Source organism: Mustela putorius, unplaced genomic scaffold (assembly GCF_011764305.1).
Source record: "Mustela putorius furo isolate JIRA1106 unplaced genomic scaffold, ASM1176430v1.1 tig00537227_pilon_pilon_pilon, whole genome shotgun sequence".
Lineage (NCBI taxonomy): Eukaryota > Metazoa > Chordata > Mammalia > Carnivora > Mustelidae > Mustela > Mustela putorius.
The window spans coordinates 18,976,363-18,997,648 of NW_025422368.1; the positions used below are offsets into that span (position 1 = coordinate 18,976,363).

Sequence of the window (21,286 nt, forward strand, 5' to 3'; positions counted from 1 at the left end):
CTTTCTCTGATCCAGTCCCAGCAAGAGCTGGTCCATCAGCTACCTCACAGGCAAGGGGATGTAAAGTTTCTAGTGGCTCTCCTAACACCAAAAACGTGAGAGGCTTTTTCTCTTCCTTTCCAAAAAGGTCAAGACCTGAGAAGCACAAAGGCCTTTTTACCCTCCTTGAAAAGGAATGACAATACCATGTCCCATGCCTTCTGGATATGTTAGCCTCTACTAGACAAGGAGACTCTCTATTTCTAGATACAGGCTTGCAAAAGTGGTGAAGACAAAATGTGTGTTAGCTCAGAGACACTTTCTCAAATATCTATAAAAAAGAGATTGTGTGTGCATGTGGATACATGCCTTTGAACTTCTTGGCGGATCAAGAGGTTTAAATGATACCATCAGGGCTCTTTCTCTCTTCTCCCCGCATGTCTTGACGCCGCTTTTTTTTTTTTTTTTTTTTTTTTGTCTCCCAGCCCATTTCAGAACAGCAAACCCTCCTATTCCCCTTCCCTCATCCTGCCATAAGGAATCAGACTTACAGTGTTCTTAATACCCAAAAACTCAACAAGAGAAAGATCCTTTCTTCCCCAGTCTCAGGGAGGGTTTCCAATGGGCTCTGCTTGGTTACCTGGCTGTCCCTAGACCACAACTGTGTTCAGGAAGATGAGATACTATATACACCACTTGAGTCACCCACCCACCTCCGCAATGCAGAGGATGTGAGTGAAAGCTCCACCAGATAATAGAGGTAACAATTTATAAAAGGAAAAGATTTATAGCAAATAAAATAAAATAAAATAACAACCACAAAAAACAAGAACAGGTGATTACTGCACTATAGGGGAATAGTCAAGATTGACTTCCAAGTTTTCAATGCTAGATTTTCAGTGATGTTGATAGAAAATGCGGATGTAGGAGCATTTTGAGCCCATATAGAGAATTGAGGTTTTTAAATGTTGAATCTAAGGTGCCTGTAAGACATTTGAATGAGGTAATCTCTTGGAAATAGAGTCAGGAACACAGCAGAAAAATATACAATTATAATTTTTAAATATAAGATTTATTTGTGTTAGGATGCATCTGAGTGTGCAGTGGGAAACCCACTATCTTTCTTAAGTGGTGAAGTTCCTTACCAAAAAATCTATAATGTATGCTGCCTAGTTGAGAAATATCCATATAGTGTCCCCCAGAAGCTGCACTTCTTTCCAGTAATCCCTGGACTCTCAGTGCCTGGCGTGGGTTTGGGGTCCCCCCTACCCCAGTCTACTCCGCCTAGGGGACCCCGGCGACACGCCCGCGGACTACAATTCCCGGCGTGCCCCCGCGGAGAGGCGGGCCGTGGCGGGGGCGGGGCCAGGAGCTGGAACAGCCACCCCCGCGAGTGCTCGGGCGGGGAGATCGGGCGGCGCCGAGCTGAGGTGGCGAGAGAAGAACTCCCGGATGTGGAGAAGCTGGGGAGAAGGCGTGGGAGGAAGATGGACTCGGTGGAGAAGGGGGCCGCCACCTCCGTGTCCAACCCGCGGGGGCGGCCCTCCCGGGGCCGGCCGCCGAAGCTGCAGCGCAACTCCCGCGGAGGCCAGGGCCGAGGCGTGGAGAAGCCCCCGCACCTGGCGGCCCTAATTCTGGCCCGGGGCGGCAGCAAGGGCATCCCCCTGAAGAACATTAAGCACCTGGCGGGGGTCCCGCTTATTGGCTGGGTCCTGCGTGCGGCCCTGGACTCGGGGGTCTTCCAGAGGTGCGCATGTGCGAGAGTGGGCGGCGCGGTCTGGGCGGGGGTCGGGCGAGGGAGCCGGGCCGCTGGAAGGGCTGGGGCTCCCTGGGCAATTGCTCTTGGAAGGGGTGTGCAAGATCCGGGGTGTGGGGGCCCCGCGTGAGAGCGCAGGGAGGAAGTGCTCCAGCTTCTTCCTTGTTCCGTCGCTGCTCGTAGTCTTGACCTGGGACGGTGCCTGTGCCTGCCCTTGAGCATGCCGTCCGTCGGAGGGGAAATTGCCCCTTTTTCAGCCGTCTCCGCCGCCCTGGTTGACCTCATCGGGTAAAGGAAAGGAGGCCACCCCTATGAAACGTCTGTGGCGACATGTGAACTCCAGCAGGCAGAGGCCGTTGGGGTTCCCCTGTTGCTCAGCCTGTGATAACCACTTGGTGCCGATCGATTAGGGAGGCATCAGGTTCCTGAATGGAGTGAGGTGTCCAGGCTTTCTAGTTTCAAGCTCAGCTTGGAGATCGCTTTCTGACCTTTGCAAAATACTCCAAGCTATCTGCCTGTGAGTCAGCACAATCTAGAAAACCCCTTGCATTTGTCCATAGGTAAGAGATAGTGAGGAAACGTACAGCAGGCTGCTTTATGATATGCATATAAATGCTTTTATTGTGTCTTTGGAACTTCGTCCGCCCAGAGACTGTTTCAATTGTGCATCATTGCCCATATGCCATTTTGGTCAGGAGGGACAAGCTGGTATCATTCATAAAAGAACAGAGATAAAATTTTGTGCCAGGAATGAGTTTACACATAGAAACTTCACTCTAATTATGCTTGAATCTGTTACTGTGGGAAGGAAATTATTTTAACTTTTTGATTGGGCTTTGGTTCTTGAAGAGATGATTGTTTTTGGAGCATCTTAATTGCCCACATTAATTTATGGGCATATGATTTTCATTTAACTAGTCTTGTTTAAAGAAAGATACTCCAAAAGTATGAATTTACTAATTTTCTTAATGTTTTAATCTAAGGGAAGCCCTGGGTGGAACGCGGTAAGTAGGGTAGGCACCCAGAAGATAACACTGATGTAGCAATGTAATAGGAAGTGTGCAAAGGAGAGATAGGGAAAGCCTTGAGAATTTGGTTCAATTCAGTTAACATTTACTGAGCCCTAATTTCTGCCATGCACATCCAAGGAAATAACCAAGATGAAATGACATGGTTCTTGTCCCTGGAGCTTACTGCCTTTTGGAAATTTTTTCACCTTTATAAAGAGTGCACACTGGGAGAAAAAAAAAAAAGACTGAGAGAAGTGCATTCAGGCCACAGGGATATGCCATTTTTGTGAAATGAAGTAGAGCTCAAAAATCACTGTCACAGTAAATTAAGAGCAAAACTCACTTACAACTCTGGTTACATGTCAGGAACCCCCTTTCAGCCTGGCTTCACAAAAAAGGGTAAGGCTTGTTTCAGGTACAGTGAGATTCAAAGGTGAAATGATTCATTCATTCAGCAAGTATTTGTTGACCATCTATTGTGTGACTGGCACTGTACTGTGTCTTTAACCAGAGGTGATAGCAGTAGCAAGAGTCATTCCTTAGTCTCATGGAGCTTGCATTTTGAGAGACAAGTAATAAACAAACTGTGTATACTATATTTGGTGGTGACAGTATTTTCGAGAAAAATAAAGCAGGGTAAGGAAATTATGCCCTCTGTCACCAGAATCCTCCATTTCTTAGTTCTTCTAGATAGGCTCTCCCTTTATGCTGTCAAGTGATTGTGCTGAGAACTGCAAAACTCTCAGCACCTAATGACTTGTCCAAACTCTAGTATGGTTTCCAGGAGTGTCAGGCCATGCTTCTAGGATGATCCTAGCCCCCCCTTAAAATGGCTAAGAAAGGTCAGTGCTGCCAGGATAATTTACTGTTTGTTTCAGGTACAACCTGGTGACTGGCAGGTAGCCTCTGAACCCTATCTCAGAATAACTACTTTTGAAAACTTATCATTATAAACCCCTTCTCCAGCCTTTGGAATGTAAATCTACCACCCAAAACTGTCTCTCTGAAATGGAAACATCCTAGTAGATAACCCTCATTCATTCTTAGTCCCTGTGGGAAAATTAAGGGTCTAAATTCCATGGGCATCTTGCTTCAGCTTGCCTCTATCCTAAAGTTGAGTGTGTTTCTTCTCTGGATAAGTACCCAGATGGCCTAGTCACAGGGACTAACCCCCTCTATCACCCTTTTTCTTAACACACTCTAGCCTTTAAGAAGTCTCCAGCCTTTGTTTTGGGGGATTTGAGTTCAGTTTCTGCTAGTCTTTCCCTACTGCCATAGTTAACAAATCAAAGCTGTCCTTTCTGCTTTGCTCTCCAGCTTTGTTTACCCTCTTATTTTACTCCTTACAGGCTTAAGTCTAACCAAAGAGTTTCTTTGGGTCCCCCAGTGCTTATGTTGGTAGAGTTTAGCTGCCTCTTCTGGTGTTGGAGCCAGTGATGGAGCGTCCCCTGAGGCACAATGAGACAGTTGCATCAAGAGAAAAATTGGAATATGCTTACCAAAGGGGAGTAAATGCTGGGAGTCAAAACCCGACAAATACCCTTATAGCAGACCTAGGAGATTTTGCTACAAAATGATTGGAAAATATATGTTATATATTAAGCAGTAATTTTCCTGTTTCCATTTATTAAAATGCATTTATACAGAACTCCATGAAAGAATAAATGATTCCTGGGACGCCTGGGTGGCTCAGTTGGTTGGACGACTGCCTTCGGCTCAGGTCATGATCCCGGAGTCCCGGGATCGAGTCCCACATCGGGCTCCCAGCTCCATGGGGAGTCTGCTTCTCCCTCTGACCTTCTCCTCGCTCATGCTCTCTCTCACTGTCTCTCTCTCAAATAAATAAATAAAATCTTAAAAAAAAAAAAGAATAAATGATTCCTAAGAACCTTTTTCTATGCCAATTCTTTTGCTATTTTTGCTATTATCATTGCTATTTTTGCTATTCTTTTATTTAGCATATCTAGATGAGAGAAAGCATCTTGACAATTGGAAGGATATTGTATACTTCAGGCCACCTATGGTATCTGTTACTATACTAATAATAGTAATTAGAAGAAATAAAACCAGTATTTTCCTTAACCAGCAAAATGAGCGTAATTGGTCTGACTCTGCCTTCTCAAACTTAGAATACTGTGTAACAAAGTGATTTTCCTCTGTTTAGGTTGCATAGCTGTTTGCTATGTTGCATCCTTTCTAGGGATCTAGAAAGTTCAACTAAAAAGGTAAAAAAGGGGACTAGCACTATTTCCTCAGTGAAGTTCTTCCTGGTCTCCTCAGTGGAAAGTAATGGTGTCTTTGTTTTCCTCACAGAGCAGCAGTGTTCAGACCTTCTTTTAGTGCACGCATTATGCAGTGAAGTAAGGTCATAGACCCTGGAGTTAAACTGTGGATTTGAGTTTCTAGCTTCACCATATGTTAACTGCAACTTTGGGTAAATCACTTAAGGTCTGTGCCTCAGTTTCCTCATCTGCAGAATGGACTTAAGTATCCACCTCATAGGGTTGCTGAGAGGATTAAGTGAAGTAGTATATATACGGCCATTAGGATGTGTCTAGCGTGTGATCTGTCCTTGACATTTTCCCCCCCTGTTGAAGGTTTTTACAATCTTCATCTCTTCCAGGGGCCACAGTTTCCTGACTTGTAAAATGGGAAAGTTGTAATGATCTTCAGAATTCTTTCTAATGCTGACACACTTTGACCTTGAAGAGTTAATCGAACCGTGTCTTTACTCTCTATTTCAAGGGTCCATCAACTTTTCTATAAAGGGCTAAAGACTAAATATTTCAAACTTTGTCTCTGTTGCTTAGTTCTGTTGTATGTTGTGAAAGTAGCCATAACAATATGAGTGAATGAGTATAGCTGTATTCCACTGAAAGTTTATTTATGAAAATAGGCAGCCTGGGAGCCAGATTTGGCCTGGGATGACCCTTGCTCTACTGGTTGAAGAGGTTCTTGTGAGCAGGTACTCTTACTTACCTTGGTATGCTTCATGTATTGGAGCCTCAATTAAAATGTGTTGATTTGGATTTAATTGATTTATTCTGAAGCTATGGTCCAAGTTTGGAGCAACCTTGCTGCCTCTCACCTTCTGTTTTCTTTCTTTGATAAATATTTACCCTAGGAAGGAATTGAAGAAACTTGCAGCTGCCCAATTGTGTTTTTCAGGGCTAGAAGATGCTTAGGAGATTATTTTGTTCAAAACCATGATTTGTTCATTGAGGCAGATTGTTTTGGCCTGCCCAGAGTCAAAGCTAACAATGCCTCCAGGATTGCTAACTTTGCATACTACTTTGGATAGCAGTTGAGAAAAATGCTAAGACAATTATTTTCATTTAGTAAAAAGTTATCATTGGAGGTTAGTTTGTAAGAGCTTGATTTCAGCAGTGGTTCAGTGCTCTGTTAGTAAACCTCAGAACAAATTGATTTTGTGAATGTTACTTAACATACTGTGGGGGGAAAAAATGAACTTTAGTTTCATTTGTAGGGTGTGGATTTATGATTAATAATAAGCCTGGAACTTTAGTTTCATTCGTAGGGTGTGGATTTGTGATTAAATAATAAGCCTATGCTGTGTTATTCCCAGAATGGCATTTTGTGATTTGAAATAATATTCACAGGCATTAGGGTTGATACTCCTGTTCATCCTGTTAGATGAAATATGACTTCATTTGAGGCTAAAGTCATTAGCATTAGGCTTTGACATTTACTTTGTACTTGATTTTACATTTTATTGACCTGTTTATTCACTTGCTGACTCTTTGTTTTTGCCCTCTCTCTTCTGATTCCCCTAAATCAAAGGAAAATGATCTACTTACATAACCCCTTTAATAAATGATGTTCACTGTATTTTAAGTCTACATATGGGATGCTATTTTCATACATATAAATTAGGCATTTGGACTTTCAGAACTTCAGTTTTCCTTCCAACAGAATCAGTGTGAGGATTAAATGAGACCATGTATGTATGCCTTTATTACCATTCCTATTTTATTATTTTGAATAGCTTGTGGTTTGTATTAAATCCTTCTAACAACGGTATGAGGTACTGTTACTATCACTGGTATTTTTTTTTTTTTTAATCATCCACACTTTACTAAAAATCGAGGCCTAGGGAGATGATGGATTTTGCCTAAGGTCATATAGCTAACATGTGGCAGAGCTAGGATTTGGACTCATTCCTTCAGATTCCATGCTGTTAACCATTTAATGTTTCATTTATTAACACATATAGATTGAGCATGTTTTGGAGCAGGCACTATAAAAATACTTTGTAAAAATAAAGCATTGTAGAGAGGTTAGTCGTTCCTTCCTTACCTCTGTTCCCTTGTTGGTTTAAGGAGTATTTCAGAACTGTGTTGGCCTCTGTCTCTACCAATGGGCTAAGAACTGAAAGTTTCTCAAGAAAATGGACTACATGTCCGCAGTAGAACCTGAAACATAATAGGCACTCAATAAACGTTTCATGAATGAAAAAATGAATGACTGATAAAAGGGAGGAAGGAAAAACAAATCTCTTCCAAAACCTCTGTTATTTTTTATTTGCCTTTTAAGCATTTCAGAAATGTCACTGAATCCTGTGATGTTGAGTTTTCATTATAGAAAATCAGGATAATAAGTGACATCAGTAATTTCAATTGGTGACATAAATTAGATGTCAAAAGACCATTTCTTTTGCGTTTCCTGTTCACTCCTTACTGTATTTACCATTTAACCATCCTTCCTTCATTTTCTCTATTTTAAAACTAGGTTTTCTTGGTACTTCCCTTTGTTTTACACCTTTAACTGTGACATTTCTCCAGTAGAATATCAGCCCCCAAATATTTCTGGGGACTTCTGTGTTCTGCCTCACACAGACTTTTAGTAAATATGAGATATCTGATCCCTAGCCAGTGACTCATCGTGTTTAGTAGGCTTTAAAAAAAGAAAAAAAATTAGGGAGGTTATTGACTTTATCTTTAGATTTAAATCTTTCTTCTGCAAATATTAAAGGGAAGAATGGAGATCAGTAAGTAAAATCTGGCGATGTTAGAATTTTTTTTTTTACTTTTTTTTTTGGTGTTCAGTAAACTTCTATCTCCTAAAAAAAAATTCCTATAGTTTCTCACTTTCTTTTCATTCTTGACAATTGAGCATAGACATCCAAAACATGCAGTTCCTCTTACTCCCAGTAGATGTTGAATAAATATGCTAAAAGAAAAATGCATATGCCAAAGACTACAAGTCATTAAATTGTCTTTGTGTAATATCACTAATAAAACATTGTGGCTAGAATATTCACATCTTTTTTTTCTAGCAAAGGGAATCTGTGAAGGTCCAGGAAACTTAACTTCAGTAGATACTGGCACACTTCCCCGAAGTAGCATTCTACTCATAGTCATCATCTTAGAAAGTCTAAACGATGAACCACATAAGATGTGGTGAAAGGTGCAGTTAAGTTAAATGTCCCAGAGGCAGTCAACTCACATTCTCCATGTCTGTAATTATCAATGGCTAAAACTCCGTCAGTTCTGTGTCATATATTTATAGTATACCCATTATTGGCAAAGCAGAAGAGTTGGATTAGCTGATATTTTGAGCCTAGTCTAGGCATTACGTTGCTTCTAAGCTTGAAATTCTTTCAGCTTCATGGTTTAACTAATACAAATCCGTTTTTTTTCTTGGCAAGTATATTAAAATTCTTCACACACTAATTTGGATTGAATGAGGAATAAGAAGCAAGATCTTCTTAATTGCCTTTAGATTTGAACTTCTATTTTACTTAATATACCAGTAGCCTTAAATATACCAAGTGTCATTTTTTTCTGTTTTTATAAAACTGTATCTAGGGCTACAGAAATAATACTTATATAAATAAATGACATAAGACAATACGAATACAAATATTTTTGTATGTAAACAAAAAGTGTTATTTATTATTATATATTATACAAAATATAATTCTTTAAATTTTATATTAGATCTGTAATTTTTTTGATGGTATAAAAACTATTCTAACATCATGTAAGGTGTATTTTGGTGTTGCAGAGCTCCTTTTTATCTTTAGTGGTTTCTTTTAATGATTTGACTTGTTATATTTATTTTTTACTATCTATCCAGTGTGTGGGTTTCAACAGACCATGATGAAATTGAGAATGTGGCCAAACAATTTGGTGCCCAAGTTCATCGAAGAAGTTCTGAAGTTTCAAAAGACAGTTCTACCTCACTAGATGCCATCATAGAATTTCTTAACTATCACAATGGTATGAATTTGATAGTTTATTCAAAATTTTATGTAATTTCTAATTTATTATTTCATAAGACTTGTTTTCACATTTGAATTTAAGATCTTTGTATTCCTTGCAAAGAACTTTGATGTCCTCTTCATTTGTTTTCTCTTTTTAAGAGGTTGACATTGTAGGAAATATTCAAGCAACTTCTCCATGTTTACATCCTACTGACCTTCAAAAAGTTGCAGAAATGATTCGAGAGGAAGGATATGATTCTGTTTTCTCTGTTGTGAGACGCCATCAGTTTCGATGGAGTGAAATTCAGAAAGGAGGTAATCTGTTATATCGGTATTGATTTTAGCTTTTATGGAGAACCCGCTTTTTCATATGTAAATATTCTTTAGGAGTGAAGGGAGCAACACGTGATTATTAACTAGAGTAGGTAATGACATTTATAATCAGTTCTAAGTCTTGTGATTATTGAGGCAAGACAAACCAAATTCCCTGCTTTACTTTTTACAAATGGACATTTTAACACTCGATTTGCCTTTTGAGGCAGGCGTGTCCTTTTTCTAGATGTGAAATACTTCTGTGTTGGTTCTAGACTTGCTTGGCAAACTCCATATAAGTCATAATAGGATTGTGGGGATAGAAGTCTATCAAAAAGTTCTGGAGGACCTCAAGAATGAATTCTGGAATTGCGTCCCAAAATTTGTTAGATTGTCCAATGTAAGAAGACGCAGGAGTCTGATTTCTAGCTAGGTAAGCTAGTAAAATATGGAGTAAAGAATAGGATGACCAACAAGTAGGTAAATGTAACATATGTAAGGAAAGGCAGTTTGATTTCTGTTAGGTGCCCTGGCATTTGTTGAGTGTAGGAGAGCTGCCTTATTGTGACTTCAAGAAGACAGTGAAATATGAGTGAAACTGGAGCAATGAAACTGGAGACAGCACAAAAAAGAGCAAGTAAGAGGATGGAAAGGCTGAGAATAAGATTTTCCAGTCTCGAAATCTGAACATTACCCAAACCAATGAAATACATCAGTAAATACACTTACAAATTCATTACATTCAGTAAATATTGTCTTCTCTGTGCCATGTTCTTTGTGCCATGTTAAAAGCTATACATTTTAACGTTGAACTTACCAGTTTTCAGAAATTTTTATTTCTGAGGAAATAATTTCCAGGAAGGCTCTTATTAAAGCTTAAGAAACAAATTTTTGAAGCAAATCAAGGAAGCCCAGTGTTAAACTAAATATTGAGCTTTATATGGTATATGATGGAAGTTCAAGAAGTCCAAGAAATATGTATGTTAAATAGATGACAAAGCCAAAGCCATAAAAATTAGATCTGTAAGTATTTTTAAGAAAATTAGGTATGTTCAAATAAATGTCTTTTAACATCAAGAAGTGAATATTAGGAATAAGACCTTTGTCTTGTCATAAATTTTCTACTAGTCGATGAAACAGAATGCTATTGATGAACAGTGGTTCTAACCCAGAATGGTATTTCTTGTGAGTCTATTCTTATGTTCCTTGTTTATAAAATCACTAAGAGTGCTACTGGATTAATCAATACTTGAAAAATTGTTCCATTTTATACTGTATAACTTTTTGTATTTTTTTTTTGTCATCACACTAGAACCTTACCATCTAATATAGTAGCCACTAGCAGTGTAAGCCTTTGAAATGTAGTTAGTCCAAATTGAGATATGCATTAAGCATAAAATATACATTGTATTTCTAAGATTAGTATGAAAGAAGTATATGCAGTATCTCATTAATAATTCTTATATCTATTACATGTTAAAAACATTTTAGATACTAAATAAAATCTAAATAAAATCTATTATTACAACTAACTTCACTTCTTTGTACTTTTTAAAAATTGTAGCCATTAGAAAACTTAAAATTATATTATATAAATATATTATATAAACATTATATTTTTTGGACAGCACTGCTCAAGAGATTATACTCTGTACCCTTAGTTTGTTATTGTCTACAAATAACTAATTTGTAGTTACAAATAACTACAGATAACTGTATTCACAAATAACTAAGAACCTTACAATAGTAAATTTAGCCCCTGCCTTTTGTTCTATTGTCACATAATCTATTTCTATATATATTATGAGCCATGATACGTTGTTCTATTTATTTTAAATAGTTAATGGTACTTTAACTTATTTTAAAATAGTCACTTCTCTTCACCTGTATATTTATCCTTTTTAGTTATTCTTCATTTCTTACCACTTAACATGTGCTTCTGTCTTATAGTGTACAAACTGTTAGTAACAGCTCCTCTCAGCTTTTGTCTGTCTAAAAATGTCTATAATTTGCCCTTATTTGTAAAGGGCATTTTCATTGAATATAAAATTTTGGTTTGCCTTTTCTTTCTTTCAGGATTTTCAGATTGCATCTTTAAGATGTTACTCTTTTGAAGATGCATCATTAACACATCATTTCATTATGTTCTGCCATCCATTGTTTCTTTTTTTTTTTTTAATTTTTTATTTTTTATAAACATATATTTTTATCATCCATTGTTTCTTAAAAGAAATCAGCTATTACTCTGATCATTGTTTCTCTAAATATGATGTCTTTTTTCCCTCAGGCTGCTTTTAAGATTTTTCCGTTTATTTTAACTTTTCATAGTTGACTCCAATTTGTATTGCTGTCGTTTTGTTGTATTTATCCTATTTAGAATTCTCTGAACGTCTCATATCTGTAGGTTGATATCTGTCATTAGTTTCCAAAAATTCTGTGCCATTATCTCCAAATATTTCTTTTGCCACATTTTCTCTCTCCTCTCTTTGTGGGATGCAGATTTAAGTGTGTCTTATTAAACAGTTTTATGGGGTCCACATGTCTTTCACAGTCTGTTCTGTATTTTTTGTTGATTTTTCTCTTTGTCCTTCATGTTGAGTAATTTCATTTGACATATTTGAGTTCATTGATCATTTCCTTTGACTTGTCCAGAGCACTGTAAATCCTGTCCAGTGAATTATTTCAGATACGTGTGTTTTCCATTGTGGAATGTACATTGGAGTAATTTTTAGACATTCTGTTCTCTGCTGAAATTCTCCATCTTTTTATCTTTTTAAAATCTTTTCCTCTAATATCTTTAGCATATTTATGATAGTTAATTGAAAATCCTTGATTGTGGGTTCTGATATCTGGGTCATTTGTAGTTCTGTTTCTACAACTGTTTGTTTTTCTCTAGTTATGGGTAATGTATTTCTGCTTCTTCAGAATGACTCGTATTTTGTCATCTGCCTGATATAGAGACTGGAGTACAGTTGACCCTTGAACAACACAGATTTGGGCTGCACGGGTCCACTTGTACACAGTGTTTTTCAATAAATACAGTACAGTACTGTAAATGTATTTTCTCTTCCTTATGATTTTCTTAGTAGAATTTTTTTTCTCTAGCTTATTTTATTGCAACAACACAATACATAAAATACACAAAACATGTGTTAGTGACTGACTATGTTATTGGTAAGGCTTCTGGTCAACAGTAAGCTCTTTGTAGTTAAGGTTTGGGAGAATCAAAAGTTACATGTGGATTTTTGGCCATGTCAGTGGTTGGCACCCCAACCCCAGCGTTGTTCAAGGGTCTGTATATATTATTTTCCTCTGGGGGGGGGCACACCCTTTCTTCTATCAGGCAGATAGGATATGGAGCTACTCACTTTGATCCAATTAGGAGTTCTGCTGATGGGTTTGAGCTTTAGTCTCACTTTACCTCTTAGTGCAGATGTCTGGCCAGGAGATGGATCTTGTATGTATCCCTGATAACCCCAAGCCACCAGGACTTTGGGATCTAAGCCCCACAGAACTCTAATGATCTCTCCTGCCTTCCAGCCCATTCTAGCTTCTTGTGCCTCAGCTCACTCAGGAAACGTCCTGCAGGGGAAAAAGTGGGTGGGCTCTTATAGAAGCCAATCTGTGATTCTAGTCTGCAGGGCCCATTAAATACTCTTCTGGTTTCTCTTTACCCCAGCAAAGTCCTTCTGCTTATGCCAAGTTTGATCTTTCTTTCACTTCTTCCTCAGATGCAGCAAATATCCCCAGAGAGAAAGCAGCCACTGATCCTTGTTCACTTAGGAAAGACTTGCCCCCTCATTCCTTTCCTTCAAAGCACCACTTGAATTAGTTTGTTTATTGCCTATCTGCACCACTAGATTGCACATTCTGTTAAAGTGGAAAGAGTTGTATTCACTGCTATGTATCCAGTGCCTGTAAAACTATACCCTATGTAGCTAATCAGTGTATATTTGCTGAATATTTTTCCTAGGTTATATCAAGCACTGATGGACTAGGATTGAAAAAAGGATGGTTTAGTTAGCGAAGTAAGTAAAGTTATTTGTAGAAGCCATTGCTTCTAGAATTGACAACCAAAATTTGAATAAAAAAGATTCTGAATAATCACCAGCTTTTTTTTTTTTTTTTTAAAGACTTTATTTATTTATCAGAGAGAGAGATGGGGGGAGAGAGCAAGTACAGGCAGACAGAATGGCAGGCAGAGGCAGAGGGAGAAGCAGGCTCCCTGCCGAGCAAGGAGCCCGATGTGGGACTCGATCCCAGGACGCTGAGATCATGACCTGAGCCGAAGGCAGCCGCTTAACCAACTGAGCCACCCAGGCGTCCCAAATAATCACCAGCTTTAAACACACATGCACAAACACACACACACACAGAATCATGTATGCATGTCAATACACACCCATAAACACAGTTTGGAAAAAATACAGTGAAAAGGCAAGAGGATCGCTATTTACCAGTACTGAGAGCTTCGTTTGTTATATCATGTTGTAATCACTAATGCTGATATCACTGAGCCTTCATTACCATGGATAGTAATAAGTTAATATTATTTATTATTATGCTTAGTATATTTTTAAATTACTGGTAAGAATATGTAATATACAAACATTTTTATCAATATAAAAGTCTCAATAATTCAATGAGGAAATCTTCAGTTTTCTGTAATAACTCTCTGCAAGTAATTTCTCAACTACCTTGTATAAACATGTACACTGTATTTATATAGAAGCAAATACTTAATAATGAGAACTATATTAAAATATTCAAGTAAGGATATTATATGACAAGTTCAGTCCTTTTTTTTCTTTTAAAGATTTTATTTATTTATTTGACAGAGATCAGAAGTAGGCAGAGAGGCAGGCAGAGAGAGGGAGAAGCAGGCTCCCTGCCGAGCAGAGAGCCCAATGCGGGGCTCTATCCCAGGACCCTGAGATCATGACCTGAGCCGAAGGCAGAGGACCAACGCTCTGAGCCACCCAGGCGCCCATGTTCAGTCCTTTTGAAGCTGCCTTAAGGTTGCCTTGATGTCCTCCCAGAACCTTGTATTTTTAAAAATGCCTCAAAATCTCAATTATTCAGAATTCCTCTGTAAAATACTTTATTTTTCTATGATTAGATAATAATTATTAAATAATATTACCAAAGATAAATCTTCAGCATCATTAGAGATTTTATTCCTTTAAAAAATCTATTTTACAGTTTCAGTTTATTTTTTAAAACTACTAAATGAATACTCAGTATTCAAAGCAACAGAGACTTACTATAGCTTTTTGCTTTTAGTTCGTGAAGTGACTGAGCCTCTGAATTTGAATCCAGCTAAACGACCTCGTCGACAAGACTGGGATGGAGAATTATATGAAAATGGCTCATTTTATTTTGCTAAGAGACATTTGATAGAGATGGGTTATTTACAGGTTTGTGCCTTCATTCTGCAAAAATCTTTTAAACCTTTTTATGTGTATAACTCAGTTCTAAGGAAGACGTATGGCACAGTTCATAAAGGAAAATATCAGTTTCTGGAGGAAAGGCAATAACTGATAAGATTTATCATCTGAGGCCTTTATCCTGTAGGCTTACAATAAACTAATCTTTGGAATCCATTCAGTGAATAAGCAAGGAATTCCGCTACAACTAAGAAATGAATCAGATACTGAATGTTGTACACATGTCCTGATTTTCATTTTATTCCATTCAAAATTCTCTTTTTAATCCATGTTTTTTTACCATCAGGTTGTGGTTGTACAGTTGAATAAAAATCCATTGCTTTTAAAAAGAGACAAAATAACATAGTAGATGTGGAAGATCACCAACCTGGGTGTCAGGAAAGCCAGATTATAGTTCTCTACCTCTACCCTGATGATTCAGGGTCAAAATATTATGGCCTATAGTTTGAAGATATAGGAAACAAAAAGGTTTTCCCTCAAAAAATTATTTGTTAAATGTCATTTTGCTCGGTTATTTTTTTTCTCAGTATTGTAGAAATGAAATGAATTCATTGTTCTGTATTATAAACTTTTGGAATTGTGAATAAATGTTAAAAACAGTACTCATGGCATTTATACCATCTTTAGGGTGGAAAAATGGCATACTACGAAATGCGAGCTGAGCACAGTGTGGATATAGATGTGGATATTGATTGGCCTATTGCAGAACAAAGAGTATTAAGGTAAAAACAAGACTTGCACAGCCTTTGCACTGGACCCTGACATACTTTTAGTAGATATGTTCAGTTTTCTAGACACTAATTTTTGATACTCCAGACATTTTAGGATCTTTGTAAATAGTCTGTTCACGTGAGGAAGACAGACACATAAAACATGCCTATAGATGGCTTATTCAGTAACTTGAGAAACACATAGTCTGGTTAGACCACTCTACTCAAGGTCTTGCACTGGAAGTTGAAGTGTATATGTGACGTAAATGTGAAGGGTAATGTTTGAGTAACTGAGTGGGAATGGTTATTAAGTTTACTGGTGTTAGCCCGTCGAGAGAGAGTGATTAGTATTGCATTTGTACTCAGAGGTCTATTTTGGTTTCTTTTAGATATGGCTATTTTGGCAAAGAGAAGCTTAAGGAAATAAAACTTTTGGTTTGCAATATTGATGGATGTCTCACCAATGGCCACATTTATGTATCAGGAGACCAAAAAGAAATAATATCTTATGATGTAAAAGATGCTATTGGGATAAGTTTATTAAAGAAAAGTGGTATTGAGGTATGTGCCCCCTGAATATAGTGATGTTTTTCAAGGTGATGATTCAGGGTCAAAGAACATGTGAGGGAAATAGATTTAAATTTTTAGTATTCTCTATTAAAATATCTGAAATTTAGCCTTCACATGGCTAGAAAACTGTCATACCTTTACTCTTAGATGAATAAAATTAGGAATTTGTCAATCAACAAATATTTCTTGTTTATTCAGTAAACATATTATTTTTAAATGGTAATTGTCTAGTAATTCCTATAGGATCTTTCAATAAGAAAAATTTCATAAAAAATAGGTATCAGGATTTAGGGAAAAAAGCAAATATCTTGTGGATTTTTTAAGATTAGCTTATTCTTATGATTGAAAATTTTAACTCAAAATAACTTAATATACTTTCAAAAATGAAAGCTAAGATAATTTCTTATAATTCCCTAGAAATCTTAAATATGTGTACGTACCTAAGCAGCACAAGAGACAAGTTGTAGACTTTCCTCTGGATAAATTGAATTATAGGAGAATTTTAGGTTAGTATCAGACAATGTATACTTTTTAAACTGCAGATAGGTTCCTTCCCACTATAAAAAAAACAGTGTCTTTTACCTTTATTGGACTATTAGAAAATGTTGTAAAAATTCATCATTTTAAAATAGCATTTGATTTTACTTAATTGGTCCTTCACTCATTTGTGACTCATATTATTTACCAGGTTTTATTTTATTAGGAAATACTTGTTTATTTATTCATTTTGCCCTTCTTTCTTTTCTCTTCTTTTTTTATTTTTTAAGGTGAGGTTAATCTCAGAAAGGGCATGTTCAAAGCAGACACTCTCTTCCTTAAAACTGGATTGCAAAATGGAAGTCAATGTGCCAGACAAGCTGGCAGTTCTGGACGAGTGGAGAAAAGAAATGGGCCTGTGCTGGAAAGAAGTGGCATATCTTGGTTGGTATCTTATTATTCTGTCATCATAAAGTGGACCAGGATTTTTCTTTTTTCTTTCTTTCTTTTTTAAAGAAATAGAGAAATAAAGAAAATTCCCAAGATTGGCATAATTGTAGAGAAATAGAAACTCTCTGCACCACTGAGGAAAGTGCTAAATTGGGATGGGCTTTCTGGGGGTTAGTTTGATAGTACATATCAGTACTATATTAGTACTGTATCAGTACTATATCAGTTGTATCCTAATAGAATGATTACTGACACATGGCTTTGGAGTCAGACCACACCTGACTGGTCAGCTTTGGTAAGGTGAGCCTTCATTTCCTCCTCTGTAAAGTGGAAATGTCAAGAGTACCTGTGTCATAAGACTGTCATAGGAAGCAATGAGGTAATCTGGGTAAAGCACTTAGCAGATCCCTAACATATAGGAAGTACACTTTGGATGGTATTTGCTTTATTAAAATGCTCCAAGTTTTAACTCTTCAGTTCCAATTCCAGAAGGAAATTAGACAAATGAGTGAATAATGGAGAAAAAAAGAAAAAGGGCCCACTTAAATACCCTGCAAGCATAAAACATCCACAAAGTGGAACGCTCTGCAACCATGTAATCTGTACTAAGAGGGTCATGTGTCAAGGTTTTCACGGGTGGCATTTAGCAGATACGCTGTGTGCAGGCTTAGGGGCGGTTGCTGAGACTGACTCCCGAGCTTGCAGTCTCATGTCTACATTTTAGATATTAAAGATGACAAGTTATTGAAATACATATGACATAAGCCATGTGTGAGATAGGTAGTTACAAGGGTAACTTGGGCCTCAAAAGAAGCAGCACGGGAATGTTTTGGGAGCAGGTCATCTGAGGACTTCAGGAATAGCCTTTGAACCGCATGTGCAGATTCAGTGGAGAAGACGACAGAGCCCTTGACAGAAAATGATATAGTTTTTGTAAGGAGAAAACAATTTTAGTGGCACATACAACAAATTCCAGGTGTACTAAGTATCATGCGACCCTCAGCGAGCTTCTCCAAACCTTGGTTTTCCTATTTATAGTATAAATGCAAAGCAAACTTTATAAAGCTATTGGAAAGAAAATTAGAAATAATATAGGATGCCTAATATAGTGCCTGAAGGTAGTAATAATAGTGTGTATCACTTATGTTGGTAAAATCATGCAATTGCATATGCCAAAATATAGTGATGATCCAGAAATAGTGGTAATTAAGATGATAGTGATTTTTTTTGCCTTGATTTAAAAAAATGTTTCTACCAAAAATATGCATTACTTATATAAATTTTTTTTAAAAAACTATAAAAAGCAGAAGCTAGAAAACAAGAAAATAGGAGAAGACTCCAAATTTTAATTTAAGATCAGAACACTACTTTGCATGGGTCAAACAAACGTATGAAAATTTGTTCCTTGAAAATATCAACACTTATCTAGGTAAGTTTTACAAAACATAGCTTAGTTTCAGAGGTAGATTATTCAAAATAAATACTTGAATTTTCATCACCTTTCAGTGAAAAAATTCAGATTTCAATATATTTAATCATTTAGAAATTTTCATTAGATTAATGTGGAACAGATTTAAAACTTTTTTTAACAAGCATTTTATTAGTAGTAGTTGGTCTATGGTATACTAATAATTTTACTCGGAATGGAGAATCTGAGGTACTGGGTGCTTCTGAAATTCATCCTATCAACACAAAACAGAAAGGGGGAGAGCATAGCAGGGCAGGTGGAGAAAGGGTATAGTTTTGTCAGTCTGATGGTAATTCTTCAACGAATAATCAAAGAGAACTGTCACACATTAAAAGTACTTAAGATATAGAGCAATAGAATCCAGTTGTGGACTTTGGCTTCTGATGCAAACAGATCAACTATAAAAAAAAATTTTTTTTGAGACAATGGGATATTTGAGCACACACTAAGTTACTAGATGATTATTTTTTTTAAGATTTATTTATTTACTTATTTGAGAGAGGAACAGGGAGAGAGCACAAGCAGGAGAGGGAGAAGCAAACCCCCAACTAAGTAGGGAGCCCAGCATGGGGCTCAATCCCAGGACCCCAGGATCATGACCTGAGCCAAAGGCAGATGCTTAACCAACTGAGCCAGTCACGTGCCCCAAGATGATATTAAGGAATTGTGGGTATTGTTAATTTGATGATACTGTCTCACTTAAAAAAAAAAAAAAAAAAAGCCGTACCTATTAGAGATAGGTATGTGTTAGAGGTAGATGCTGAAGAGCTTTGGGGTAAAAACATGATGTCTAAGAATTCCTTCCTAGCCCTCTAAAAAACTAAGGGGTGGAGCAAAGAGAAAAACACTGATAAATGATCGAAAACATTGATAATCATTCCACATAAACTTGGGGTTCTTGCATGTGTTTGGGATTTTTTAAATGAAAAGTTTAGATAATTCACATTTTACTTACAGAATTTCTCATAATTCTAATATGCATAGCAATCAGAAATTATAATCCATTCTCCTCCTTTAACTGATAATAGTTGATTTTGAATTGCTTACAGAGAATCCTAGACCTCAGTTACACTTGTAAATGCTTCTTTTTTTTAAAATAATCTTTTATTTTTTAATTAACATATAAGGTTTTATTAACCCTAGGGGTACAGGTCTGTGAATCATCAGGTTCGTACACTTCACAGCACTCACCATAGCACATACCCTCTCCAAAGTCCATAACCCAATAATCTGGGGTATTCTTAAATGCCGTGCTTGAGGTCTTACTGAGGCCACCAGAATTACTTACTTGTTTTGCCTTATTAGAACTGAGTATTCTTTGTCTCCTTAAATTCTCACCCAGTGTTTCTTTCACTTGGTAGGAAATGAAGTATCTGACGAGGAGTGCTTGAAGAAAGTGGGCCTAAGTGGTGTGCCTGCTGATGCCTGCTCTACTGCCCAGAAAGCTGTTGGATATATTTGCAAATGCAATGGTGGCCGTGGTGCCCTCCGAGAGTTTGCAGAGCACATTTTCCTACTAATGGAAAAAGTTATTAACTCATGCCAAAAATAGAAATTAGCATAATGTTAGAAGAAGAAAGTATACAGCCTTCTTTAGCCACTTTTATTTTTGATTAAGTACAATTCCATGTTGTAATGTTAACAATGTGATTTGACCTGTGATGTACCTTAATATATTTTAAACGAAGTCTTCTCAAATTGTCACTCCCCAAAACTTCTACAAAATAATTGTGCTCTACTTTTCTCTTTATGCAAGATAATTATTTAGAGATTAATACAGTCTTTCTCAGATTTTTAGTAAATGCAAGTAAGAACATCATCTCAATTGACTTTGTATTGTACCCTGTTAAACTGCGTGTTTGTGTGCTTTTAATGATGCTGAGATTTTATTTATTTGGGAACAATGTGTCTGGTCAGACATGCCCTTCTATTAATTAATAAAATTACATTTCACAAACTTGATGAAAACTGTCTTGTTACTATAGCAGGGATTTACCAAAGATTCCTGTTTTCCTTTAAACACCGACCACACGGTCAGCAGGAGGAACAAGCCAGTCAGGACCTGGCATAGAGCATCTGCTTGTGTTTTAGGTATGTATACATATAGCGGCCACTCCATACAAATACAGAGCTGCAAAGAAATTCATATATTGTGAAGACTGTACATTGGAGTAAATCATTTGCAGTTACCTCAGAGGGCATGGCAATTTTATATACAAAATTTGACTACCACCACAATTTCATATCCACCACAAAGCACTCTCCTATCTGGGTGAATTCCAAGAACGGATATTTATCTCATAAATGTGGACTTTTACCTAATAAACACTAACCACTTCTTATGAAACATTTACATCTATTTCCACTGTAAAAAGAATTCAGTTCTGGCAAGAAGTAAGTCATTCAAGCCAAGTCATACAGGAAGCTCTTTTCCTCTGTCAGGATTGGGTGTGTCTGTCCAGTTCAGCATCTGACCATATAGGCCAGACATTGCTAGAGGAAAAAAGGAACTTCTTCAGGGCACCTGGGTGACTCAGTCACTTAAGTGTCTGCCTTCGGCTCAGTTCATGATCTTAGGGTCCTGGGATCGAGACCTGTATCCTGCTCCCCGCTCAGCAGGGAGCCTGCTTCTCCCCTTCCTTCCCACTTATCTCTCTCAAATAAATAAATAAAATCTTTGGGGGGAAAAAAAAAAGGAACATCTACCTTAGTTTGCTTTGTATCTCATCCTAGTTTTTCTCCCACCTTTCTGGCTTTTCCACTGCTAAATTCATTTTCTCCTACCCCTTAATTGTACCCGTTCCCAAAGGTTCTAATCCCAGTTCTTATCCTTCCCAGAACCACATCTATATTCAAAGTTTAAGCTGTAGCCTCCATGCAG

General features: G+C 37.3%; 1 protein-coding gene across 1 annotated transcript; it reads left to right on the forward strand.

Annotated features, from left to right (window-relative positions):
* Nucleotides 1–1,350: 1,350 nt before the first annotated feature.
* On the forward strand, nucleotides 1,351–20,362 carry CMAS (cytidine monophosphate N-acetylneuraminic acid synthetase). Its single transcript, XM_004775977.3, has 8 exons — nucleotides 1,351–1,726; nucleotides 8,845–8,987; nucleotides 9,131–9,286; nucleotides 14,567–14,700; nucleotides 15,358–15,452; nucleotides 15,830–16,001; nucleotides 16,778–16,931; nucleotides 19,767–20,362. Exons 1-8 carry the CDS (start codon nucleotides 1,467–1,469, stop codon nucleotides 19,955–19,957), a joined length of 1,305 nt encoding a protein of 434 aa, XP_004776034.1. The 5' UTR covers nucleotides 1,351–1,466; the 3' UTR covers nucleotides 19,958–20,362.
* The last annotated feature ends 924 nt before the right edge of the window (nucleotides 20,363–21,286 follow it).